The sequence below is a fragment of the Pseudorca crassidens genome, chromosome 7 (genome assembly GCF_039906515.1).
Source record: "Pseudorca crassidens isolate mPseCra1 chromosome 7, mPseCra1.hap1, whole genome shotgun sequence".
Classification (NCBI taxonomy): domain Eukaryota; kingdom Metazoa; phylum Chordata; class Mammalia; order Artiodactyla; family Delphinidae; genus Pseudorca; species Pseudorca crassidens.
Window position 1 is genome coordinate 50,023,099 of NC_090302.1, and position 23,193 is coordinate 50,046,291.

Genomic DNA, 23,193 nt, shown 5'->3' on the forward strand with positions numbered 1-23,193 from the left:
GTGAGTTCTGGAGACCCTTCGGCCTCAAAACTGAGAGCAGCCCAGAGACCTGGGCGGGGGTATGTAGGGAGGATACCTGCGGTTCGTCCGGGGTGTGCACGAGTAAAACGTGGCGAAATAGGAAGGGGGAGGCACTGGCGGCACAAAGTCGTCAGGGTCTGGGATGTGTCTGTGTTCCTCCACTTCTTCCGCAGAAATCTGTGATTCATCCTAATTAAACAGCACCTCGGTTAGTCAACAGCTCGGGGAGAAAAGCAACGGATGACACAACAAGGTCCGAGGGTGGGATCAGTGGAGTCACAGACACCCTGCCGCCTTGCATGGACTTACGACGCAGGATCTTCGGGCTGCAAAGATCTGAAGGTAGCGAAGGGCGGCTGCCACCAAGCAGACGGTGGTGGTCAGGGCATTCAAGGCACACAGGGCGAAAAGGACTTTCTGGAACCAGGAAACAAGGACGCACCTGAGTACCTCAAAACTGAGGACCAGAACGCAACATAAAAACTTTAAAACATAATAATAATACTGCCCCAAGGAAGACAATTCCCATGAGAAAATGCATGTAAAGGACTTAGATGGTGTTTGGCTCATGCTGGGTGCCAAACAAACACTGGTTATTATTAACACTGTCATGCAATAGTGTGTACTTCTTAATTTTAAAAACTTATCTTAGAAGATTCCTGTCCCGGGCAGACCTGGTATTACCATATTTCCTTTTGCATCAGAATCCTGTCTGGAAATATCCCTTCCAGGAAAGTACTGAATTTCTCTTCTGAAGTCAGTGTACCCAGTGATAGCAAATCCCAACCTCCCCCCTCCCACAGACTCCCACCAGGACAGCACGCTGCTTAATTCGTGGCCACTGATTCTATTTCAGGAGCCACTGGCAGAGCTGCCCCGGGCACCCAATGAAGACAACACAGGGGGCAGGCTGGCCCGAGTGTCAACAGGGCTTGTCTCCTCTAAACACATGTCTCAAAATAGCAGCAAAGCCAATTCCAAAAGTTTCTGTTGCCACAGTCCTGGCTGCTTAGCGGGGCTTTCCCCAAGCAAAGTCCTGGCTCAGAGAGTTTGGGAGTGACTCAGCTACCGAAAATCCAGAAGCCAAAGAAAGAAGGCCATTTTCACATCCTCCAAAACTCAGAGAGCTGACAGCTTCTCTCTCTTTGCTTAGGGACTCCTCTTCCCCACAAGAAAACAAACCCAAAACAAAGACCTAAAGAAAGCCATCAGTGACGGACCATCCAAAAGCTAGTATCTCAGGGTTCACCAACTGAGCTTGTCACTCACTGGGCTAACAGACCTTAAGTCAGGATGTGATTTTTATCCAATTCCCTAATAAAGGTTAATTTTGTATTTCTCTTCAGCTGGTATCATTTGCTTTTCATCTCTTTCGCTTAGTATAGTTGCGGCCTATTAAACAAGAGGTAGTGTCTTGACTTTCTCTTGTACTTTCTGGCCAATACATCTCCTTAGTCTATGTGTTTTAGAACGGCAGCACTCAACAGCCTACAGGATTCATTTAAGCCAACAAAGGAGCATTAGAACAATAACAAATGGGCATGGACTTTAGAGGTTCTGCTAAAACTACATCTTATATGTGTAGCGACATCATGGGTGTGTATGTGTGCATATGTGTGCGTGTATATGTAAATTCACATACGTACACATATACATGTGTATGCATTTAGGCTCCTTTACATTTTTTACTAGCTTATAATTCTTGAGCACAAAGAAGCTATCCATTCATAACTTAAGAGAAACACAATAATCTGTGGGTTCTCAATTCTTTCTCTAGGTCACTGATAAGGAGTCTCTCATATCTGCTTTCAATAGGATTATTTGAAGGAGGTAAAAAAGGAGGAATATTTCAGGGAGCTTTGCCTTCCTTGGGGTCTCTGTGGTGTAGTTACTGGTGGGGGATGGAATCTATTCCAGATACCTTGAGTAGAAGGTGAACAGCACTACAAGGCTGAACTGGGAAGAGTTTCAAGGCATTTTCTTTGTCTGTGCATTTGGCTGGTTGAAATTCTTCACAACAGAAGCAAATCTTGCCTTCACCTAAATCCACCTTAAGGGGAAAAGGCAGAACAACAATTTAATTATTAAGTAAGAATACACAGGCCACACCATGGAACACCAATCCTACAGAATGAGACATGGCAGGGTTCAGTGTCAGGCAACGTCTACATCAGTCAGGACAGCCTAGGGTATGCTGGGTAACAACCAGCCCCCAAATTTCAGTGGCTTAATCAACCAAGGTTATTTCTTGACTATGCTACATGTCCACTGCAGGTCAGCAGAGGGCTCTGCTCATCATATTCCCTTAGGGACCGAAGTTGATGGAGCATCTACTATCTGAGGATTGAGGGTCACTATGCTAGAGACATGGAGAGCACATGATGAATTGCACATGGGCACTTAAAGCAGGTTTACAAGGTAAAAGGTAGGACACTCAGTTAAATTTGAATTCAGATAAACAGGTCATTCCTTAGGGTCAGTATGTCCCAAATATTGCATGAGATATGTTTATAGTAAAAAACTATTACTCTTTATTTGAAATTCAAATTTAATTTGGCGTCCTGTGTTTTCACTTGCTAAATCTGGTCACCCTAGCTTAAATCTTCCTCTTGGAAATGACACTCCTCACATGAGCTCAGTTTCAGTTCCAAAGTAAATCATATGGCTCCACTTAATCCAAGAGGGCAAGGAAGTTCACTCTACCACATGCCTGGAAGAAGCACAAGGTCTATTTGGTGAACAGTAGCCCTAAACCATGTAGGCTTAAAGAGATCTCTTAGTTCACATCTTCAGTGTGTTCACAGAGTCTAGTAGAAGTTTTCTTTATTTGAAGTGATACAATTACTGATGAATAATCTCATATATTTTTAGTGAGATGCTTTGCAAACTTTGGGTCACTTTTCCAAGTTTCCATTGAGTCAGGTTGGGAACATATGAACTAGCTGATTTGGGCTAATAAGACCCATAATTTGGGAGCAGAGGTTCATTCTTACTTGCTCTGCAGCTTGAGCTGTTAAAGTTGGCTATTCTATTTTGGCTAAAAAGAAAGGCCACACCTCTTTCATACTTGTTCAATTAAATAGGCGCCTTTGACTTCACTAGCTGCAAAATTCTTCAGGAATCTTTAAGAATGACTGAACATTTACAATGCTTTTGTTGCTTAACAGAAAAAAAAAAAGCCTTTTTTCTCACTGAATTAATATTCTTATCCTCTAGTCATAGTGGAAAATTTCATGGTAGTTTCCATATAAGGTGGAAACTTAGTTCCTTCTAATATAAGTTGACTAGGAAGCCAAAGGGAAAAATTTGTACCACTGGATTACACAATTTTTGGTTTGGTTTTCTTTTTCTTTTGAACTGCAATTTACATACACAAATCATAAGCATACCATTCAAGGAATTTAGAGCCATGCATATCCCTCTGTAACCCAAACCCTTATCAACATACAGAACATACCATCACCAGAGAGAATTCCTTCACGTCCCTTCCTATGGACCCCTGCCCACACCCTCCAAAGAGACAACCACTGTTTGGATATTTTTTCCATATAGATTAGTTTTGCCTCTTACAGAATTCCATGAATCCTAGAACATTTTTTATTCCTTGTCCTTAAATCATATTGAAAGGGACGCATTACTAAAATAAACACGGATGCCCAGATTTTTTATAAATTTTGCCTCTGATACAAAGAATTACAACTAGAGTTACCTCGATGGCCTCCATAATCTATCAATTCACAACTACTTTGGTTTCTGTCTTTTCCTGGTTTGTCCACAAGAGATTGTTATCTCAGCGACGTCCCCACACCTAGATCCACGACTCCACACACAAAGGCACAAGGCTGTTTCTATTTGAATTTTTCTTTCATTGTCTCACATTTTTGAAGGTACATCCTGCTGCTAATATCTAGATTCTTGGCTTCTAAAGGAAAACTTCTGTGGACATTCAGACAGGACTTCCCTCGGCAGGTGGGAACTATTCTTTCCCCTCAGGGATCTCTGACTTTCTCTTCGCTGCTCTTCCATAGTTAATCATATCCTTACACCAGGCTAAATTCATAAGGTAAATATTACTCCCAATGGGCTTTCTCCTTGAAAGTTTCCTGCTGAGAACTTCCTGTTTTAATACTAACAGCATTATTTAGTATAACAAAGAAGCACCTAATAGAGATGATTCATTCTTCTCATGTCTCCATTCTGTTCAAGTACACAAGGCCCTCTCTCACCAAGCAGGAACCAAGCTCACGTTTTTCAACGCGACACAGTGCAATTTCCATTTCTTACATTGTATAAGCCTCAAGATCTTACCTGAGGACTTCACCTCCCCTAGGTAAGACTAGGTGTCATCTTACAAAGTACTCCCTTCCCACATGAGTCCATTCTTAATCCAAGGCATTATTTTAAGACAGAAACCAATCCTGTGTGGGCTGCACATACAGAAACCTCAGCTCTCTGGAAACTTTGGATGGCAAGATTTTCCAGGTAAGTGATAATTAATCCCTTTAAACAAAGGATCTTATCTGAAAGTTAATCACTATGCAAACAATAATGAATATCTATCACTGTGCCCAGCTGATATAGGAAAGCCCTGAGGCTTCGTGCAAAATGATTCTAGGCAACCGTGCCTTTTGTGTTCCTCATTCTTCCTGTTTCTGACCCTTCACCTGCCTTCTTAATCCCATCTGCCCAATATTTCTGAAAACTTATTCTAACTTCTCTTCAATGTCTTTAACCATCTGCAAACAACCCTGTCGAATCTCCCCATTCTTAAATGAAAAAATCCCTCTTTCATACTTGACACTATTACCTGAAGCTGTCAGATCCTCTCCTTCCTCCCGTCATCAATCACTATCATGGCTCTCTATCCTAGCTGCACGTTAGAATCTTCTGGGAAGATTTCCCCAAAATGACGATGCCATCTTTAGCAACTAGGGAACTGCAAATTACAGTAACGGTGAGATCTTGACTTAGCCCCATCAGACTGGCAAAAAATTAGAGGGTAACACTTGTTGTAGGTAGAGGGTTACCGGTAGAAATGTAAGTTAAAGCTCTTTAATAAAGGAACTGTCCATACATTTTAAATTAAATATACTTATTCCCAACCACTTCGGAAAACCGTTGAGCAGTTTCTTTTAAAGTTAGACGTACGTTTACCACATGACCCAGCAATTCCATACTTATGTATTTACTCAAGAGAAATGCAAACAGGCCCCCAAAAAACATTATACAAAAATGTTCACAACAGCTTTGTTCATAACACCCCTAAACTGGAAACAACCCAAATGCCCATCAACAGGAGAACTGATAAAACAAACTGTGCTATTTTTATACAATGAAATATTGCCCTGATTAAGAAAAGAGAGTGAGAAGGGAAGAGCAAACAACTGATATGACCCAAAAACATGGATGAATCTCAAAAACATCATGCTGAGCTAAATAAGTCAGACACAAAAAGGTACATGACTCCACCTGCATGAAGTTCAAGAACAGACGAAACTAATCTATGGTGAAAGAAACTGGAACAGTGGTTGCCTATGAGAGAGTTGAGACTGCCTGAAAGAAGACAGCAAATAACTTTCTAAAGTGATAAAAATGCTCTAGATTTTGTCTGGGGTGTACACATGAGTGTATTTGTCATGATGAATGTAGACTTTGGTCAAAACTTAATGAACTGCACACTTGAGATCTGGTCATTTCGCTATAGATTTTATCTCAGTTTTTTAAAAAAAGGGATAGAATCAGCAAATGGTTGAATGTGCTATAAAAAAAAAATGAGATAAACAGAAGAACAATCCTTGTCCTGGGAGCCTGCTCCGCTTAGGTCACAGCCCCGATGGAGATCTGCAGAATAGTATTCATAGCAGCACTGCTTCTATCTGTCAAAACCCAAACCACAACGGACAACAAGAAAATAGAGAACTGACTTGTTCAAAGGAAAAAAGGGTGTTAGAGCTGTACCTAATATATCTTTAAGTGAGAAAAACAATATGCAGGGAAGTGGATACAAAAGCTCCCATTTCTGAAGAATAAGTAGTGAACAACCCCACCCCATACACATCTACATAAGGTTACATGAGCATGAAACATGAAAGGAAATCCCCCAGCTTGTTACCGTGGATTCAGGGTGACTGGTGTAGATGGTGAGGCAAAGAGGGAAGGAGAGAATCCCTTCCTCAGAAAGACTCCACTTGCCAAATACGTTCCCTAATGAAAAACAATTACAATATGGTCCTGTTGATGAAAAATTAGGTGTGTTTTTATCCATAAAGACAGTGCAAAAAACCTGTCAAATGGTTAACTATGATGTCCCCAAACAGTGAGATTTCAAATGATTTTTAAGTTCCATCCTACACTTTTATGGCTTGTCCAATTATATAATTAGAAACAATCCCAGAGTTGGTTTTGTGGTGGGAAAATTTTTTAATTAAAAATACACTTTAAAACTTAAAAAAATACTGATGCTAAGACCCCCACTCCAGGGCAGTTGAGAATCTCTGAGTATGGGGCCCAAGTCTGGGTATTCTTTAAAAAGTTCCCCTAGGTGATTCTAACAGGGAGTCAGGGTAGAGAAGCACAGAATTTCTCAGAAAAGTCAACCATATAGACCCTTATGCCTTGTAATTTGGCTTCTGTTTGTTCCAGAGCCAACAGTGATCTAACCACTCAGGCTAACTAACTACTAACTAACCACTGCCCTTGGAATCCTCTCCTCTCCTGGCTTCGACCCACTCCCTTTATTTATTTATTGTTCAAGGCCCATCTCAAATACCTACGTTCCAGGTATCCTTTTCCCGTCTTCCCAAGAATAGAAGTCCTTCTTCTTTTGCACCCCCAGAGCACTGTGTCTCACTCTGATGGCTGATCACAGACTCCTTTGCTTTGCAATTGGGCATTTATTCATCCCCTCCACAAACACTGATCAAGCACCTGCCATGGTTATCCCACTCCTCTTGCTACGTGATAAACGTCTAGGTCAGAAACGATGTCTGACTTTCCTTTCTACTCTCTGCAGTTTCTAGCATGGGGTCTTGCATATGATAGATGCTACTCTTTTATCGAACTGTCTTTTAAAATATTATGACTTTTCACTTCTAGCCTGTCTGTTCTCTTTGCCCCTTCCAATTTTCTGTGTAATTAGTAACAGGAAGAACAAGCCTTGTTTAAAATTTATTTTCTGGGAACTCTATGTATGTAGAGAAGTCTGTGGGAGGTGCTGTTGAAAACTCCCAAGAAAATACAGAGCCAGACACTGTTCTTAGGAAGATTCCAGACCAGGAGAAGAGAGAAGAAAGGTATATGAATACCTTTAGTCCAAAAAAGGAACGAGAAATGCTTCAGAGATGTACAGATAGGAATTCTGGAAGATTACCTTCCCTGGGGATCAGGGACTATTTCCTTAAGAAGATCATTGTTGAATGAGGCTTTAAAAGGCTGACACCATTTGGATGAACAGGGATGTAAGGGACAGGGAATGGTCGGGGGAGAGACAGCATTGTGAGAAACAGGAAAGTAGGGCAGGAGCTTGGGTAATGACATGCGGGCTCGGGCTCCATTACAGGGAGTGTGAGTTGCTGCAGCAGGAGAGCAGGATGAGGGCAAATGATACAGGGCCTTAAAAACCAGAAAACATTGTGAGCCTGTGCTTCCAAAACTTACACTTATTAAGTGAGGGAATGGCAAAAATCAAACAAATTTGTGAAGGGTTGTTAAGGAAGAGCAATAGGTTTTTAGTGAGTCCAGGAGGAGCTTTCCTATCTGGAAAGGCCATGAGTTTCACTGCAAGGACCTGGTCACAGTGTTTTGAGAAATGTGGCAGCCTTCTTCACTTGCATCCTGCTGGTTTTGAAAGGGCGAGATTGCCATGGAACCAAGTTCCAAATAGATGAGGTTTACTACAACCTGTAAAGAGTCCACTTCTTTTGCTTTGTGCCACAGGGAGATATTTGTTACAGAAAAGTCCTCTTAAAAAGTTCAGAGATGGCCAGCAATTCCACCTTCCAGGCACATATTCCAGAGAACTGACCCATTTCCGTGGCAGCATTGTTCACAATAGCCAAAAGGTGGAAAGAACCCCAGTGCCCTCCGATGGATGAAGGGTAAACAAAATGTGTCCTCTATATACAGTGGAATAGTATCCAGCTTTAAAAAGGAAGGAAATTCTGATACCTACTACAACATGCGTACATATTGAGCATGTTATGCTAAGTGAAATAAGCAATTACTAAAAGACAAATACTGTATGATTCCACTTATATCTGGTAACAAGAGCAGTCAAATCCACAGCGTCAGAAAGAGTGGTTGTTGGGCTTCCCTGGTGGCGCAGTGGTTGAGAGTCCGCCTGCCGATGCGCGGGACACGGGTTCGTGCCCCGGTCTGGGAAGATCCCACATGCCGCGGAGCGGCTGGGCCCGTGAGCCATGGTCGCTGAGCCTGCGCGTCCGGAGCCTCAGCAACGGGAGAGGCCACAACAGTGAGAGGCCCGAGTACCGCAAAAAAAAAAAAATAAAAATAAAAAAACAACAAGAAAGAATGGTTGCCGGAGGCCAGCAGGAGGAGGGGATGGAAGAGTTCTAGAGATCGGTTGCATAACAATGCGAATGTACTTAACACTACTGAATGGTTAAGATGCTCAATTTTTTGCTACGGGCATTTTACTATAACAATTAAAAAACAGGAAAATAGAAATTGACATAGTACAGGTCCATAACCTCTTATCCACAATTCTGAAATCCAAGAAGCTCTGGAAACCAAAAATTCTGGATTACATTCTGTTGTCCAGACTCCACTGGGATGTTACAGAATAAACAGTATATGCGTCACATTTACCTTCTAAAAATTGGAAAACTCTGAATGCTGAAACACACCTGGCCTCCAAAGGTTTCAGATAAAGGACTGCTGACCTAAATTCTGATAATATCCATTTTTCCTCTTTAGATGAGAGCGGATAGATATCGATTGTGGACAACTGATCCATCTATTCACTAACTAATGATGCATGTGGTTCTCCTGGCTGGTCCCTGCTTTGGAAAAAAAAATTGACAACCTGAGTAAAATACTTAGCAGGAAGCTCTTTGTTTTGTTTTCCTGCTTCCTTTGACCAACTTCAGGTTTCATTTTAAGATGCTGCCTGGTCCTGGGTGTTGCCAGCCACACACTGGCACCCGGGAAAGCCGGGCAGGCCAGGGTCGGACCAGGCGCACAGTGATGATTCAGAACTGCTTACCAGATCACACCTGGGCACGCTGGACACGAACTGGGCCCCTTGGCAGCCTAGGATAAATCCGGCTAAATTCAGAAGGACACACACCACAGAGAGCAGCACAAAAAGGTTCACCTGAAACAGCAAGAAAAGAGGCAGTTAGAAAAAAGACCGTAGCTAAATTCAGAGATAGTTTTGTCTGAGTAAAAAAAAAACTCATATTCTTTCCCTAGAGGAAACATTAAAAAAAAGTCAGAACAATGTTTTTAATGTACAAACTTCTTTTTTTTCATTTTTTAGAATGTTTTAAATTGTGCTGAGGAATGTCCCTGACCCTCAAGTCTTCTCAGTTTCCAGTCCCTATTTTTCTTGCTCTTTGCAAATGAGGGAGTTCTGTTAGCTGTACACTACCTTAAGCCATGGCTATTTCCTCCTTGAGCCATTGTTATTTTTTTCTGACTTTTACAGGATCATGGTAACTAGACAAATGGAGAATTCTAGAATATAAGTGGAACCCAGGAAAATCAAGGAGCTCAGAGTCATTACCAGCCAGAAATCACAGTATGTGTGAAAATAAAGATGAGTCTTTTTTCAGTTCCAAACAGTGTTGGTACTAAAGAAAAGGTGTGCAGTGATCTTCCACGTACTTGTATCCAAAGTTAAATATTACAAATACTACCCTAAATGATTAAAAATCGACAGAAATCAACCAAGAAGCCAGTATTTACTTAGCGCAAATTAGAGACTACAAAGGCTTTTCAACCTGAGAACTCTGATTATTGTCAAAATCAAACCTTAATGTAAATATAAAAGATTGGAGCTAATGATTATCAGTGTTAGAACCAAGCAACATTTCAGGTAGCTGATATGTCAGAACTGGCTGGCAAATGAGTTCACACGTGAACTCTACTACAGAAAGCTCATCCTTTATTGCTGGTATTCCAAGAAGCTTGAACGTATCTCCCCAGACCCAGGTTATGAGTCAATATTTAGTATCACATGATGCCACTTTTCTTAAGAGGAATTCTTCCTTCCTCTCCAAGAGGAGCTTATGAATTATAAATACCGAGTGACTCCAGGAATCCAGACCCTTGCTGGACTTGACTGAAGACTCTTTCCTGACCAATGAACAAGGCGACTCGTTTTTCACTGAGGAATCTGGCTTCTGCTTCTCTCCTTTTTTGTTAATTTGTAAAAGGACTGTGTGCCCTGTCATCAAATCTTGAGGAAAAAGCTGGAAGCGGCTACTGTGTTACTGTTTCCCAGGCTAGATTCTTCCAGGTCTGTAGTACTTGACTTGCACTGTGCCCCCTTGCAAGAGCCCCCTCTTGCACTGCCAAAGCTTTTGGGAAAATGAGAATGCATAATTGGCAAAAGACGGGACATGGTCTTCTAACATGGGCTTCTTTTATGCCCTGGCAGTTGCTGTGCAAAGAGACTTAATACATCTGGAATCTTCACACCCAGCAACACAATAATTGTTACTATGGGGAAGTCTTGAACTTGCCTTTAGAAAATTTTTTTTAATGAAATATCAGATGCCTTAAAAAGAAAACATGGTTATAATCCTTATTCCTACCAGCCCACCACTAATCTTCATAACTGAAACTTAGCAGCATCAGATATGGAGTGGGTGAGAGTTCATTACCCAACCCTGGACCCCAAATCTCTCCGTTAAAATCTTAAATCCAGCTCATCAAAAGACACCATTAAGAAATCAATACAGGATTTCCCTGGTGGTGCAGTGGTTAAGAGTCCACCTGCCAATGCAGGGGACACAGGTTCGAGCCCTGGTCCGGGAAGATCCCACATGCCGCGGAGCAACTAAGCTGTGCGCCTCAACTACTGAGCCTGTGCTCTAGAGCCCACTTGCCACGACTACTGAAGCCCACGCGCTTAGAGCCCGTGCTCTGCAACAAGAGAAGCCACCACAATGAGAAGCCCGCGTGCTGCAACGAAGAGTAGCCCCTGCTCGCTGCAACTAGAGAAAGCCCACGCACAGCAGTGAAGACCCAACACAGCCAAAAATAAAATAAATAAATAAATATATATATATATAAATATATATATATATATATATATATATATATATATATATATATATATGAGCTTTTTAAAAAAAAAGCGTAGTTGCCTGTTTTGGGGAGGAGGCGTGGAGTGAGGGGCTGACTGGGAAGAGATAAGGGAATTTTCTGGAGTGATAAAAATGTTCTATATCTTGTTTTGGATATTGGCTACATGGGTGTATCCAACTGCTAAAACTTAGCTAACTGAACACTTATGATCTGGGATTTATATAAATTATATTTAATATATATTTTTTAAATAAGGAAGAAAATCCTGAGTACAGCTGCCAAGACAGGAGTGTGAGATCATATAGTGAATACGATCTACTTCTAAAATGTCAGAACAACAAAAACAAGACGAGAGAAGGCCCCAGGGATTCACTGCCTGGTGGGCTTGGCTTCCCTCCTACACTGGAGGGGCTGCTAATGAGAAGTTAAAGCCACATCACCAGAATGCCGCCCTGCGAACCCCAGAACGAGGACATGGGCCAAGGCACACGGCTGTGTACAAAATAGCCGTGCACTGTTCCCCAAATTTATCCCTAAATTTGGCTTTTTTATTACTATTATTAAAACTCTGGCCAAACATTGGCCAAATGGTCATCTAATTACAGTAAGTCCCCTACATACAAATGAGTTTCGTTCAGAGAGCGTGTTGATAAGTCCAATTTGTTCGTAAGTCCAGCAGAGTTAGCCTAGGTACCCAACTAACACAATCGGCTATATAGTACTGTACTGTAATAGGTTTATAATACTTTTCACACAAACAATACATAAAAAACCAACCAACACAAAAAATAAAGAAAACATTTTTAATCTTACAGTACAGTACCTTGAAAAGTACAGTACAACAGCGGCATACAGGGGCTGGCATCAAGTGAAGAGGCAAGAAGAGTTACTGACTGGAGGAGGGAGAGGAGGTGGGAGACGGTAGAGCTGAAGGATCGTCAGCCATAGGAGACGGAGGACAAGCTGCCATTTCACTCATGCCTGAATGCATGTTCGCATCTTTGAAAGTTCTCAACTTGAAGGTTCGTAGGTAGGGGACTTACCGTACTCTAGGGGACTTACCGCACTCTAGTGTAGACCACTGTGGTATATATCAGACATGGCAGATATTAGGATACCAAGCATATCTCTTTCAGAGGTTGGATCAGGCTCAACCGTACAAAATATTGGAGTTATAAGGGATTCAGGATATACAGGGACCTTCAGAATGGACCCCTCTGGCTTTCACCTAGTTATAATGGTATAACATCCAGGACTCAAATATCCATCCGAACCATCACCAGATGGCATCCCCTTAAACAGAAGACAGTGAAAAATCAGCTACTAGTGAAGAACATCATAGTCACAAAGCCCACAGAGCTATACCTGGAAAAGGGAAGAATTTCTTATATTTTCTTCTATTGTCATCATTCTTGCCTTTAAAAAAATCATTGCAGGTGATTTGAGTTTCTCTTTGTGAAAGACACCAAAATTTGGGATCAGGCCTTCCCCTTGCTTGCTGTGATATCTTAGACAACCTCCATGAGACTCACTTTTCTCATCTGTTAAAAAGGTCTATTGTCCTACTGGGAGAAAATATTTGCAAATGATGCAACTGACAAGGGCTTAATTTCCAAAATAAACAAATAGCTCATACAACTCAACAACAACAACAAAATAACCCAGTTGAAAAATGGGCAGAAGACCTAAATTGACATTTCTTCAAAGAACACATACAGATGGCCAACATATGCATGAAAAGATGCTCAACATTGCTAATTATTAGAGAAATGCAAATCAAAACTACAATGAGGTACCACCTCACACCGGTCAGAATGGCCATCATCAAAAAGTCTACAAACAATAAATGCTAGAGAGGGTGTGGAGAAAAGGGAATCCTCCTACATTGTCAGTGGGAATGTAAATTGGTGCAGCCACTATGGAAAACAGCATGGAGGTTCTTCAAAAAACTAAAAACAGAGTTGCCATATGATCCAGCAATGCCACTCCTGGGCATATTCTGGACAAAACTATAAATCGAAAAGATACACGCATCCCTATGTTCATAGCATCACTATTTACAATAGCCAAGACATGGAAGCAATCTAAATGTCCATGGACAGATGAGTAGATAAAGAAGATGTGGTACATATATACAATGGAATATTACTCAGCCATAAAGAAGAATGAAATAGTGCCATTTGCAGCAACATGGATGGACCTAGAGATTACCATAAGTCAGAAAGAGAAAGACAAATACCATATGATATCACTTATCTATAGAATCTAAAATATGACACAGGGCTTCCCTGGTGGCTCAGTGGTTAAGAATCCGCCTGCCAATGCAGGGGGCACAGGTTTGAGCCCTGGTCCAGGAAGATCCCACATGCCACGGAGCAACTAAACCCACGCACCACAACTACTGAGCCTGCGCTCTAGAGCCCATGAGCCATGAGTACTGAGCCCATGTGCCACAATTACTGAAGCCTGCACGCCTATAGCCCGTGCTCCGCAACAAGAGAAGCCACCGCAATGAGAAGCCCACGCACCGCAATGAAGAGTAGTCCCCACTCCCTGCAACTAGAGAAAGCCTGCAGCAGCAACGAAGACCCAACGCAGTCAAAGATAAATAAATAAATTTATTAAAAAAATAAAATAAAGTGAAATAAAATATGACAAATGAACTTACCTACGAAACAGAAACAGACTCACAGACATAGAGAACAGAATTGTGGTTTCCCAGGGGGAGCGAGGGGGAGGGAGAGATGGATTGGAAATTTGGGATTAGCAGACATAAACTCAATATTATACATAGAATGGATAAACAACAAGGCCCTACTGTATAGCACAGGGAACTATATTCAATATCGTATCATAAACCATAATGGAAAAGAATATGAAAAAGAATGTGTATATATGTATAACTGAATCATTTTGCTATACAGCAGAAATTAACACAACATTGTAAATCAATTATACTTCAACAAAATAGGTTAAAAAAAAAAAGGTCTATCATCCTAGGTACCTCCCAAGATTAATGAGAGACTCACACAAAATGATGTATATGAAAATCTTCTGTATCTCGCAAAATGCTAGGCAACCAGTTTTACTATTACTAATAATAGGCATTTCCTCTTTAGGGAAGCACCTTTTTATTATAAAATGAATTTCATTCCATCTAATACCAGCACCTTGTATCTTACACTTGTGATGCACCTGAATTTGTGGCAGCTGGAAAGGATATATACAAACTGTAAGAATGATCTGTAGGTATATTGTTTCCAAAACTTCTCCATAATTCTTTCTGCGACCTGCTTTAGGAACTCACTCCACCACGCTGACCATTGTCACGTGTACGGGGTGTCTCCTGTTGGCCCCTCTAGATCCTCTCTCTACTCTTCACTCCATCCCCTCCTCCCATGGAGACTGACCCGCAGACCGTATCACTGGGGCTCCTTTGCCCTCTGGTGTCTGGTTTGGTTCAGCCAATGGGGAGGCCTGGCAGAAGATCCAAGGGAGGGAGGAGAGTGAGGCTGGGGTGTTCCTCTCCTGGTTCCCTCTCTGCAGCCTCAGGATGGCTGTGTTCCTCATGAAAAGCCACAGGTCGGGCTTCCCTGGTGGCTCAGTGGTTGAGAGTCCGCCTGCCGATGCGGGGGACGCGGGTTCGTGCCCCGGTCCGGGAGGATCCCACATGCCAGGGAGCGGTTGGGCCCGTGAGCCATGGTCGCTGAGCCTGCGCGTATCGGAGCCTGTGCTTCGCAACGGGAGAGGCCACAACAGTGAGAGGCCCGCGTACCGAAAAAAAAAACAAAGAAAAGCCACAGGTCCTCTCAAGGTCTCAAGGGGTCCCTCTGTACATGATCCCGACTTCCGGATTCTGACCACCGTTCTCCCGTCAGGACTAGGGATGGTAACAGCTTCACTGTCCCCTACACCCTGCACAGACCTTTGTGAACAGGCCCGTAATTAACTGCTTGTCAAGTTATAGTTTTATTGTCATCTGTGTTTTACCAAGACCTTGACTAACAACAACTTCTCTATAAAATTTTTCCTCACATTTAACCTAATTTTTTTCTGCTGTTTAAGCCTAGTTCCTATTGTTCTCACTTCAAATTCAACATTACTTGTTCAATGAAGTGAACCCCGTGGGTTACAGTCCCTGAATTCTACTGAAGCCAATTCATCACTGGGTTTTACCATCAAGAAAAAGAAAAGCCCAGAGCTGATGGAGAAATGTCTTCCTAGAACTTGTACTTTAGACATGAAAGACAGTGGGACTCAGAAAGCAGAGAGCTTGCCTCACTGCATCCTGTGGCTTTTTAGGGTAAAATGCAAAATCCAGGATCCAAAGAGCTGGTCCTCTCACAAGGACAGGCAACATGAGTTAAGCCTTTTATGTTTTGGGTTTTATTGTTACTAACTTGAATCATGAGTATCTTCTGATACTTATATACCAGGTAGCTTGACACAAAAGGTATGTTTTTCAATTGAGTATTTGGAATTCACCTTGACACTGATCTCTTGCAACTGTGCCCCGAGTTCATTCCAGGTCTCAGTTAAGTGACCCAATAAAAGAATGTCTGGGGAACCTGAAGCTATCCAAGAAGAAGCATCACCTTCAGTTTGCCCATTCCTACCTGCTAAGAAAGTTCCTCATAATCTCCATCACATAACATCATTAAATAATTATGCCTATCACAGGTTGGTATTGATGAGTGTCTTTTTTGATACAAGATTTCATTCTCTAAATAGACTGACCTTTCCCTGCTGCTTAAGGACTTCCACTTTGCTTTTTACTTCCCTACTGCTCCAAGCTCAAGATGCATCTGAAAAGTCAACTATGTATGTTTAAATAAATAAACAGTTCCAGTAATTGCATGAAGGTAGAGTAGCTTAAAAATGAATGATTTTAGTGAACTTAAGCATTTAGTTCTACTAATTCCTGAAAACCCATTAAAATGGCAATAAAGGAAATATTTTAAATGCAGAAATCCATAAGGACAGAGAGAACAGAAAAACGGCTGTAAAATTTTAGAAGTTAGAAAACCAGTGGGCAAGCATAAATTGACTCAGTGGTCCTGAGAAAACTCAATCTCCTACAATAGCAATGAGGGAAGCCAAAACAGCAGAATTTATTCCTCAGAATCTCCAAATGTTCAGAAATGGGTGGCAGCAGATACCTCTGGATATGAAAGTGAGGCTAGAAAAGGACTGATTGTGAGTCTCAGAAACAATTAGAAAATGGCACAACCACTATGGGAAACTACTGGCAGTTTCTAATAAAGTTAAATATCTACCACCCTATGACTCAGCAATTCATTTTTAGGTATATACATTAGTGTGTATGCCTAGAAAAACACATGTACAAGAATGTTCAGAGCAACTGGTTCATCATAGCCAAAAGCTAGAAACAATCCAAACGTCTAAGAATAGGAGAACAGATGAACAAATTGCAGTCCACTCAAAAATGAAATAAAACCCACTGCTATGGTTTGAATGTTTGTGTCCCCCAAAATTCGTAAATTGAAATCCTAATAGAGCGATGGTATTAGGAGCTGGGGCCTTGGGGAGGTAATTAGGTCACAAGGGCAGAGTCAATGGGCAAGCATAAATTGACTCAGTGGTCCTGAGAAAACTGAATCCTACAATAGCAATGAGGAAAGGCAAAACAACAGAATTTATTCCTCATGAATGGGATTAGTGAACTTGTGTGTGTGTATTTTTTTCTATTTAAATATCAAAAGCTCGCCAAATTCTTTCCTTTAGAAACTTCTCAAAAACTTTTAATTCAAAAAATACTACTACTGCCTCAGAATCCTTTTCTTTCACACTTTCTTTCTTCTTTTAATTTCCCAAGAAAATATCACTGCTACCTATTTAGTCACTACGCCTTTTTTTCCCCCACAGGCACTCTTTTGATACTGCTCAAAAATAAATGAAAAACAGAATACACTTTTCTCCAGTGGGGCACAAAAACAAGGTGGTCTTAAATATTACTGAATGAATGAATCAATCAATGAACAAATGAAAGAAAATTGATTCTTATTATAAACACTATATGGAGGTATCATGCATCCTTACTAATATTCTGCAACATATACAGACACGCCCTGAAAGGCAAACACCAGATTAACTATCACTGCTTGCATGAAAATGGCTACTGCTCCTGGTGGGAACTCACCCCTTCCTGGGGCTGGAAGATGGGACTTCTGTCCCAAACCTTTGTAGGAAGGAGTTGGGGTGGTGGGTGACTGGGTGGAAGAACAAAGCACCCAGTCCTTAGAATTCAGGTTCCATTTTCCCATTGAAACAAGAACATTCTGTGATCTGGCTGGGAATGTGACCAACATTCTAACATTTATGTTCTCAGAGACAAGAAGTCCAAGCTCCAAACCACTGATCAGTCACCGGTTAGTAAGACGAATGTCATAGGACCCATGACAATGAACATAACCACTTATTGGACTCTTTTAACATTTACAATTTTAATTCAGTTTGGAGAAGCACGTTAATACAAAGGTGTAGAATCATGAGCAAAGTTATCTGAATACAACACCAATGACACCAGGAAAAAGAATCCAAGACAAGACACCAAACTAAAACCTTTCTGAACTAGTTTAGCAAAATGAATCTTCCGATAGACCGCTCAGCACCACGGCAACCAACAAAACATAGTAAATCACAGCGACTCACAAAGCCCAGCCTCCTGCTGCTCTAAAGCTGTTTCAGGAGCTCACACATGCGCTGACTCGGTTTGCCAGGGCGCCTTTAATCCTCAGATCCCAAGAGAACCTGCTCCTGGGCTTCACTCCCTTGACATCTCTTAAACTTCTTCCAGAAGCTTGGCAGATATATTACCAATGTCCAGACTGGTTCTCCCTGCCAACAAGCCAAACACAGGCCCGTGGCTGTGAACAGAACCAGCTGTCTCTCTTTCCTCTCAGAGATGTTTAAGTGTCAGATTTACTCATGTTATGGCTAGCCCAGATTTTCTTTTTATAAAATATTTCAAGTGTAATAACATTTATTTTGAATTCCTTTTTCAACAGTAGTGAAGGGCTTCTTCCTCTCCCCACCAGAGTGAGACACAAATTTTCACTAGTTTGGGACACAGCTTCGAGGTGAGCTAAAAGCACTTATAACTGAGAGGTGCAAATTCCTGAGGAAAATATACAAATCTCAGGGTATTTTCAAGGCTTCAGCTTGTGAGAGGAACTTCTGCTTTACCTGGGGTCCTCCCCTGCCCTGTTCTCTTGCAGATCCCCCATCCCCCAGGGCTGCCTTTCAGCACATTGCACCCCTCATTTCTCAGGAAAGTGACTCTTCTCATGACCCAAGCAATCAGGAGTAGCAGAGAAGGGGGTGACCTCATAATCTGTCTGGCTCCATAATTCCCTGGTACAACTTAGGCAGCTCTGCCACTCTAAATTAATATATTCTCATCAGGAATGTGGCAGAGGACCAGGAGGAAAATATCCTAATGAGAGCCTCAAGAGAAATAATCAGAGGATGACACGACACAGGGGATGTACTCTTCAAACAAGGTGAGAGGGTCAGGAACGTGGTCTGCTCTGCCCCTGGGGAATAAGGTGGCAGAAGTATATTTGGATTTGAAGATAAGAAAGGCAGCAGAAAGTTTTAAGGAAAATTGAAGATCTATGATTCTTAAGAGTTCACTTTCTTTCTAAGTTATTCTTCTCTTTCATCTGTGCATCTCTACTCTTCGTTCTTTCCCTGCTTCTAGCCCCTTCTCCAGTGCTCTTAGCTTCTCAAGTTTCAGCAAATTAGAGGGTCAGATCTTAACGACTTCCCACAATGAAGATCGAGGCTCTTGAGAAACTTTCCAGAGCCAACAGTCCTCAAAGACAGCTGCCGTCAAGTCCTTCCCTCTGTACTTTACAGGCTGTTCCTCACGTCAAGAGGTGAAGACTAATACATACAATGGAATATTATCCAGCCTTAAAAAGGAAGTACTGATACATGGTACAGCACGAATGAACCTTGAAAACAGTATGCTAAGTGAAATAAGCCAGATACAAAAGGACACATATTGTATGACTGCAATTCTATGTAGAGTCATCAAATTCATAGAGACAGAAAGTGAATGGTAATTACCAGGGGAGAATGGGGAGTTATGGTTGAATGGGTGCAGAGTTTCTGTTGGGGATGATGAAAAAGTTCTGGAAATGGATAGGAGTGATGGTGGCACAGTGCTGTGAATGTACTTAATGTCATTGAACTGTATACTTTTAAATGTTAAAATTGTAAAATTAAAAATATGGGGCTTCCCTGGTGGCGCAGTGGTTGAGAGTCCGCCTGCCGATGCGGGCGACGCGGGTTCGTGCCCTGGTCCGGGAGGACCCCACATGCCACGGAGCGGCTGGGCCCATGAGCCATGGCCGCTGAGCCTGCGCGTCCGGAGCCTGTGCTCCGCAGCGGGAGAGGCCACAACAGTGAGAGGCCCGCGTACCGCAAAAAAAAAAAAAAAAAAAAATTGAAAATATGTACATTTTACTCACAAAAGAAAAAAAAAAAGAGGAAAAGAGGTAGAGTCCAATTTCCAATTCCCCTCCCCTTGATTCTAAGGTGGTCTTGGGAACTTGTTTGACCAAGAGAATGCAGCAGGAATGACATTCTGGTACATCCAGGCTAGATGGTAAGATGACGCCTGGGCCACCTGGGCCTCTTGGAACACTCATTACAGACAGTCCCTCTCAGAACCCAGTCTCCATGCTGGGTGGCTGTTACAGGAGGAGGTCACATGTCCATGCTCTAGTTAACTGCCCTTGCTGGGCTCCCAGCCATGTCTTTTATATATATGTACTGAAATATTGAAGGAGGAAATGTGAAGGCTGGGATTTATGTGAAAACAACACAGTGGTAAGGAAGAAGAGAAATGGATGGTTAGGGGTGTAGGGGAGACAATCTTGAACATGTGTAGCTGGGCAATGAGTACAAGGTGGGGGGTTGCTGTGTTTCTCTCATATTAAGAGTATATTTGAAATTTCCCATATCAAAGGAAGAAAAGGAGGAGGTGGGAAGGAGATGAGGGGGGAGAAGATAAAGAAACCAACTGGACTCATCTCTTCACAAAGTCAATTCCTGGAAAAAGAAAAAAAAGGGGGGCAGGAAGAGTATTCTAGAATACAGAAGACTAAAGAGACAGAATAGTCAAATAAAATGACTGAAACTTGACTGGGTCCTGGATTTTGAAGAACAGAACAGGGTCACATAGGAGTATTCACTTTTGAATGATCCGTCAAGCTGTACACATATACATACACAAATATGCACAAATCATACTTCAGTTGAAAAGCTTTTTGATGAATAAAAAATTATATAACATTTTGGAATAATTGGGAAAGTTTAAATATGGGCTGAATAGTAGATGACATTAGGAAATTACAAATAATTTTCTTACTTATGATAATGTTATTACGGTGAGGTAGAAGAATGTCTTATTTTTAGGAGATGCCTCCTAGAGCATACAGGGGTGAAGTACCATGAAGGCTGAAACTTTGAAACACTTCAATGTAAAATATTTATATATAAACATAGCAAGTAAGGCAAAACATTAAAAGCTATTGAATCCAAGTGGAAGGTATAGGAGAATTCATTATTTACTCAACTTTTCTGTAAGTTTGAGAATTTTCATAATAAAACATTAAAAAAATATTAAAGAGGCTTTTGCAGGTGCAAAAGTAACAAGAAGCAGAAGCATGTGCCCACCAGCTATTACTAATGAACTTCTTTATAAAAGAGCTGAGTAATGTGCCTGGGGATACAGGGGTCCTGGTGGAATAGTCCCTCCAAGTCAAGTCTTCTTTTTGGTATAACAGAGTCATCTACTTCTCTCAAGCACACCTTAAAATAAAGGCTGTCCATCACAAAGGCCCGCTCAGCTGCACAGAGCTCCCAGCAACCCTCCCACCCCTTAACAGACAAGCTTGCTGTGGAAACAGACCCACAAAAACAAGGTAGTGACTAAGAATATGGACTCTACATAGAAACCACCTGAAATTGCAACCCAACTCTGTCACTTATAGCTGTGTGACCTTGGGCAGATTACTTAACCTCTCTGTGCCTTGGTTTCCTCAGAATGAGGATACTAATAACATCTTATAGGATTAGTGGGTTAATACACGCATCTTACTTATGTGTTTACTATTATTACTATTCTTCTTATTATTACAAATTATTACAAACATTAAAAATATTACCAACCTAGTTCTTCAGTCACAACTAGAATTTATGAATAATCAAGGAACAACAGACATTCAAAAATCTAACAGCACCAAACAAGAAGGACCAAGATGTCAACCAGAACTACTGACCCCCATGGAGAAAACACTGATTACTCAGAGAACAGAAAAGAAAAAGACAAAGAAATAAAAAGTATAAGACTTTGAAAAGTTAAGAAACAAAGATGATCAATTCAAGAGGTCCAACATCTGACTATTAGATGTTCTAGAAAAATAGAGCAGAGCAAATGGAGGGAAAGAAATAATCAAAGAAATAGCAAAGAAAATTGCTTGGTGTTGAAGAAAGACACATGTCTTCAAATTTAAAAAAACTCAAATATTCAACGGTAAAAATAGTCAAAAAGTATGAAGGAAAAAAGACCCACACCTAAATATACCTTCATGTAATTTCAGAAGACTGTCAGAAAAATTATCTGAAACTTGCAAATGGGCAAAAGAGATTACTGGGTATTCCATTTACTTATTTAGTTATTTGATCAGCTATTTTATAACTCTGTAGAGGCAGAGTTTAAGTTGCAGATTTTTTTTTCAGTAAAGATGGAAATAAATTCTGTCCAATGGAACAGAAAACCTCAAAAGTTACTGTTTATGGCTCTGCTGGACATCAACCAGTTTTGTATCTATCCCAGCAATCTTCTCCTAACATCACCTATAAATACTTAGCTCCTCAAATGTGCTTTGAACCAGTTTTCCCTCATTACTGACACGTTCGTTTTATATTTGCCTAAGAGTCATGATTTTATCTTTTTGAAAATTAAACTTTATCAATACGAAGATAAAGATCCTAAAAGCTTCCAGATAGAAAGAAAGGGGCTGCCCACTAAGGAACAAGAATCAGGTCAGCATCAGTGACGGAAGTCATCAAGCACTGCCTTCAAATTTTGGAAGGAAAATCATTCTGAACCCCAAATTCTATACGTAGCCAAACTATCATTCAAGTGGGAGGGCAAAAACAAAGACACATCAAGACATTCAAACCCTTAGAGAGCTCGTTTCCCTTACATTCTTCATGAAAACTTTTACTTGAGAATATTCTCTGGCAAAATGAAAAAGGAATTCAAGAAAAAAGCATGCATGAGGCTTGAGAGCTAAGAAACAATGGCTCTAATCCAAACCAAGAAAAGAAATATTTAGATGACATCTGTACAGGAGACCTAGAAAACAATTAAGTCCAAACTGGAATAGGAAGTTAATAGTCTTAGAAATGTCCAAAGGAGAAAGTGAAACGACTAGCAAAAAGTATGATTAAGAAGCTAGATAAGTAAAACTCACACTTAGAGTCAGCTGATTTTCAACAAGGGTTCCAAGATAATTCAATGAGGAAAAAACAGGCTCTTCAACAAGTGGTGCTGGGACAACTGGATATCCACCTGCAAAAGAATGAACTCGGACCACTGACACACCGTATGCAAAAATTAACTCAAAATAGACCTAAGTATAAGCTAAAACAATCAAACTCCTAGAAGAAAATATAGGAGTAAATCTCCATGACCTTAGATTAGACCAGCCTTCTTAGATATGACAGTACAGCAACAAAAGAACTTCATGAAAATTAAGAACTTTTGTGCTTCAAACGACGCCATAGAAGAAGTTGAAGGAGAACCCACAGAATGAGAGAAAATATCTGCACATCATATATCTGATAAGGGACTTGAAA

The 23,193-nt window shown here is 41.1% G+C and overlaps 1 protein-coding gene across 3 annotated transcripts in view; it reads right to left on the reverse strand.

The window, feature by feature from the left end:
• The window catches only part of ENTREP1 (endosomal transmembrane epsin interactor 1), a 60,650-nt gene that overhangs the window by 14,296 nt on the left and 23,161 nt on the right, over positions 1–23,193 (reverse strand). For all 3 annotated transcript variants that reach the window (XM_067744217.1, XM_067744216.1, XM_067744218.1), the window contains 4 exons: positions 9,245–9,355; positions 1,943–2,071; positions 331–438; positions 77–210 (listed from right to left, as the gene is read on the reverse strand). In XM_067744217.1, coding sequence (XP_067600318.1) covers positions 77–210; positions 331–438; positions 1,943–2,071; positions 9,245–9,355 — 482 coding nt within the window. The remainder of the gene's footprint in view (positions 1–76; positions 211–330; positions 439–1,942; positions 2,072–9,244; positions 9,356–23,193) is intronic.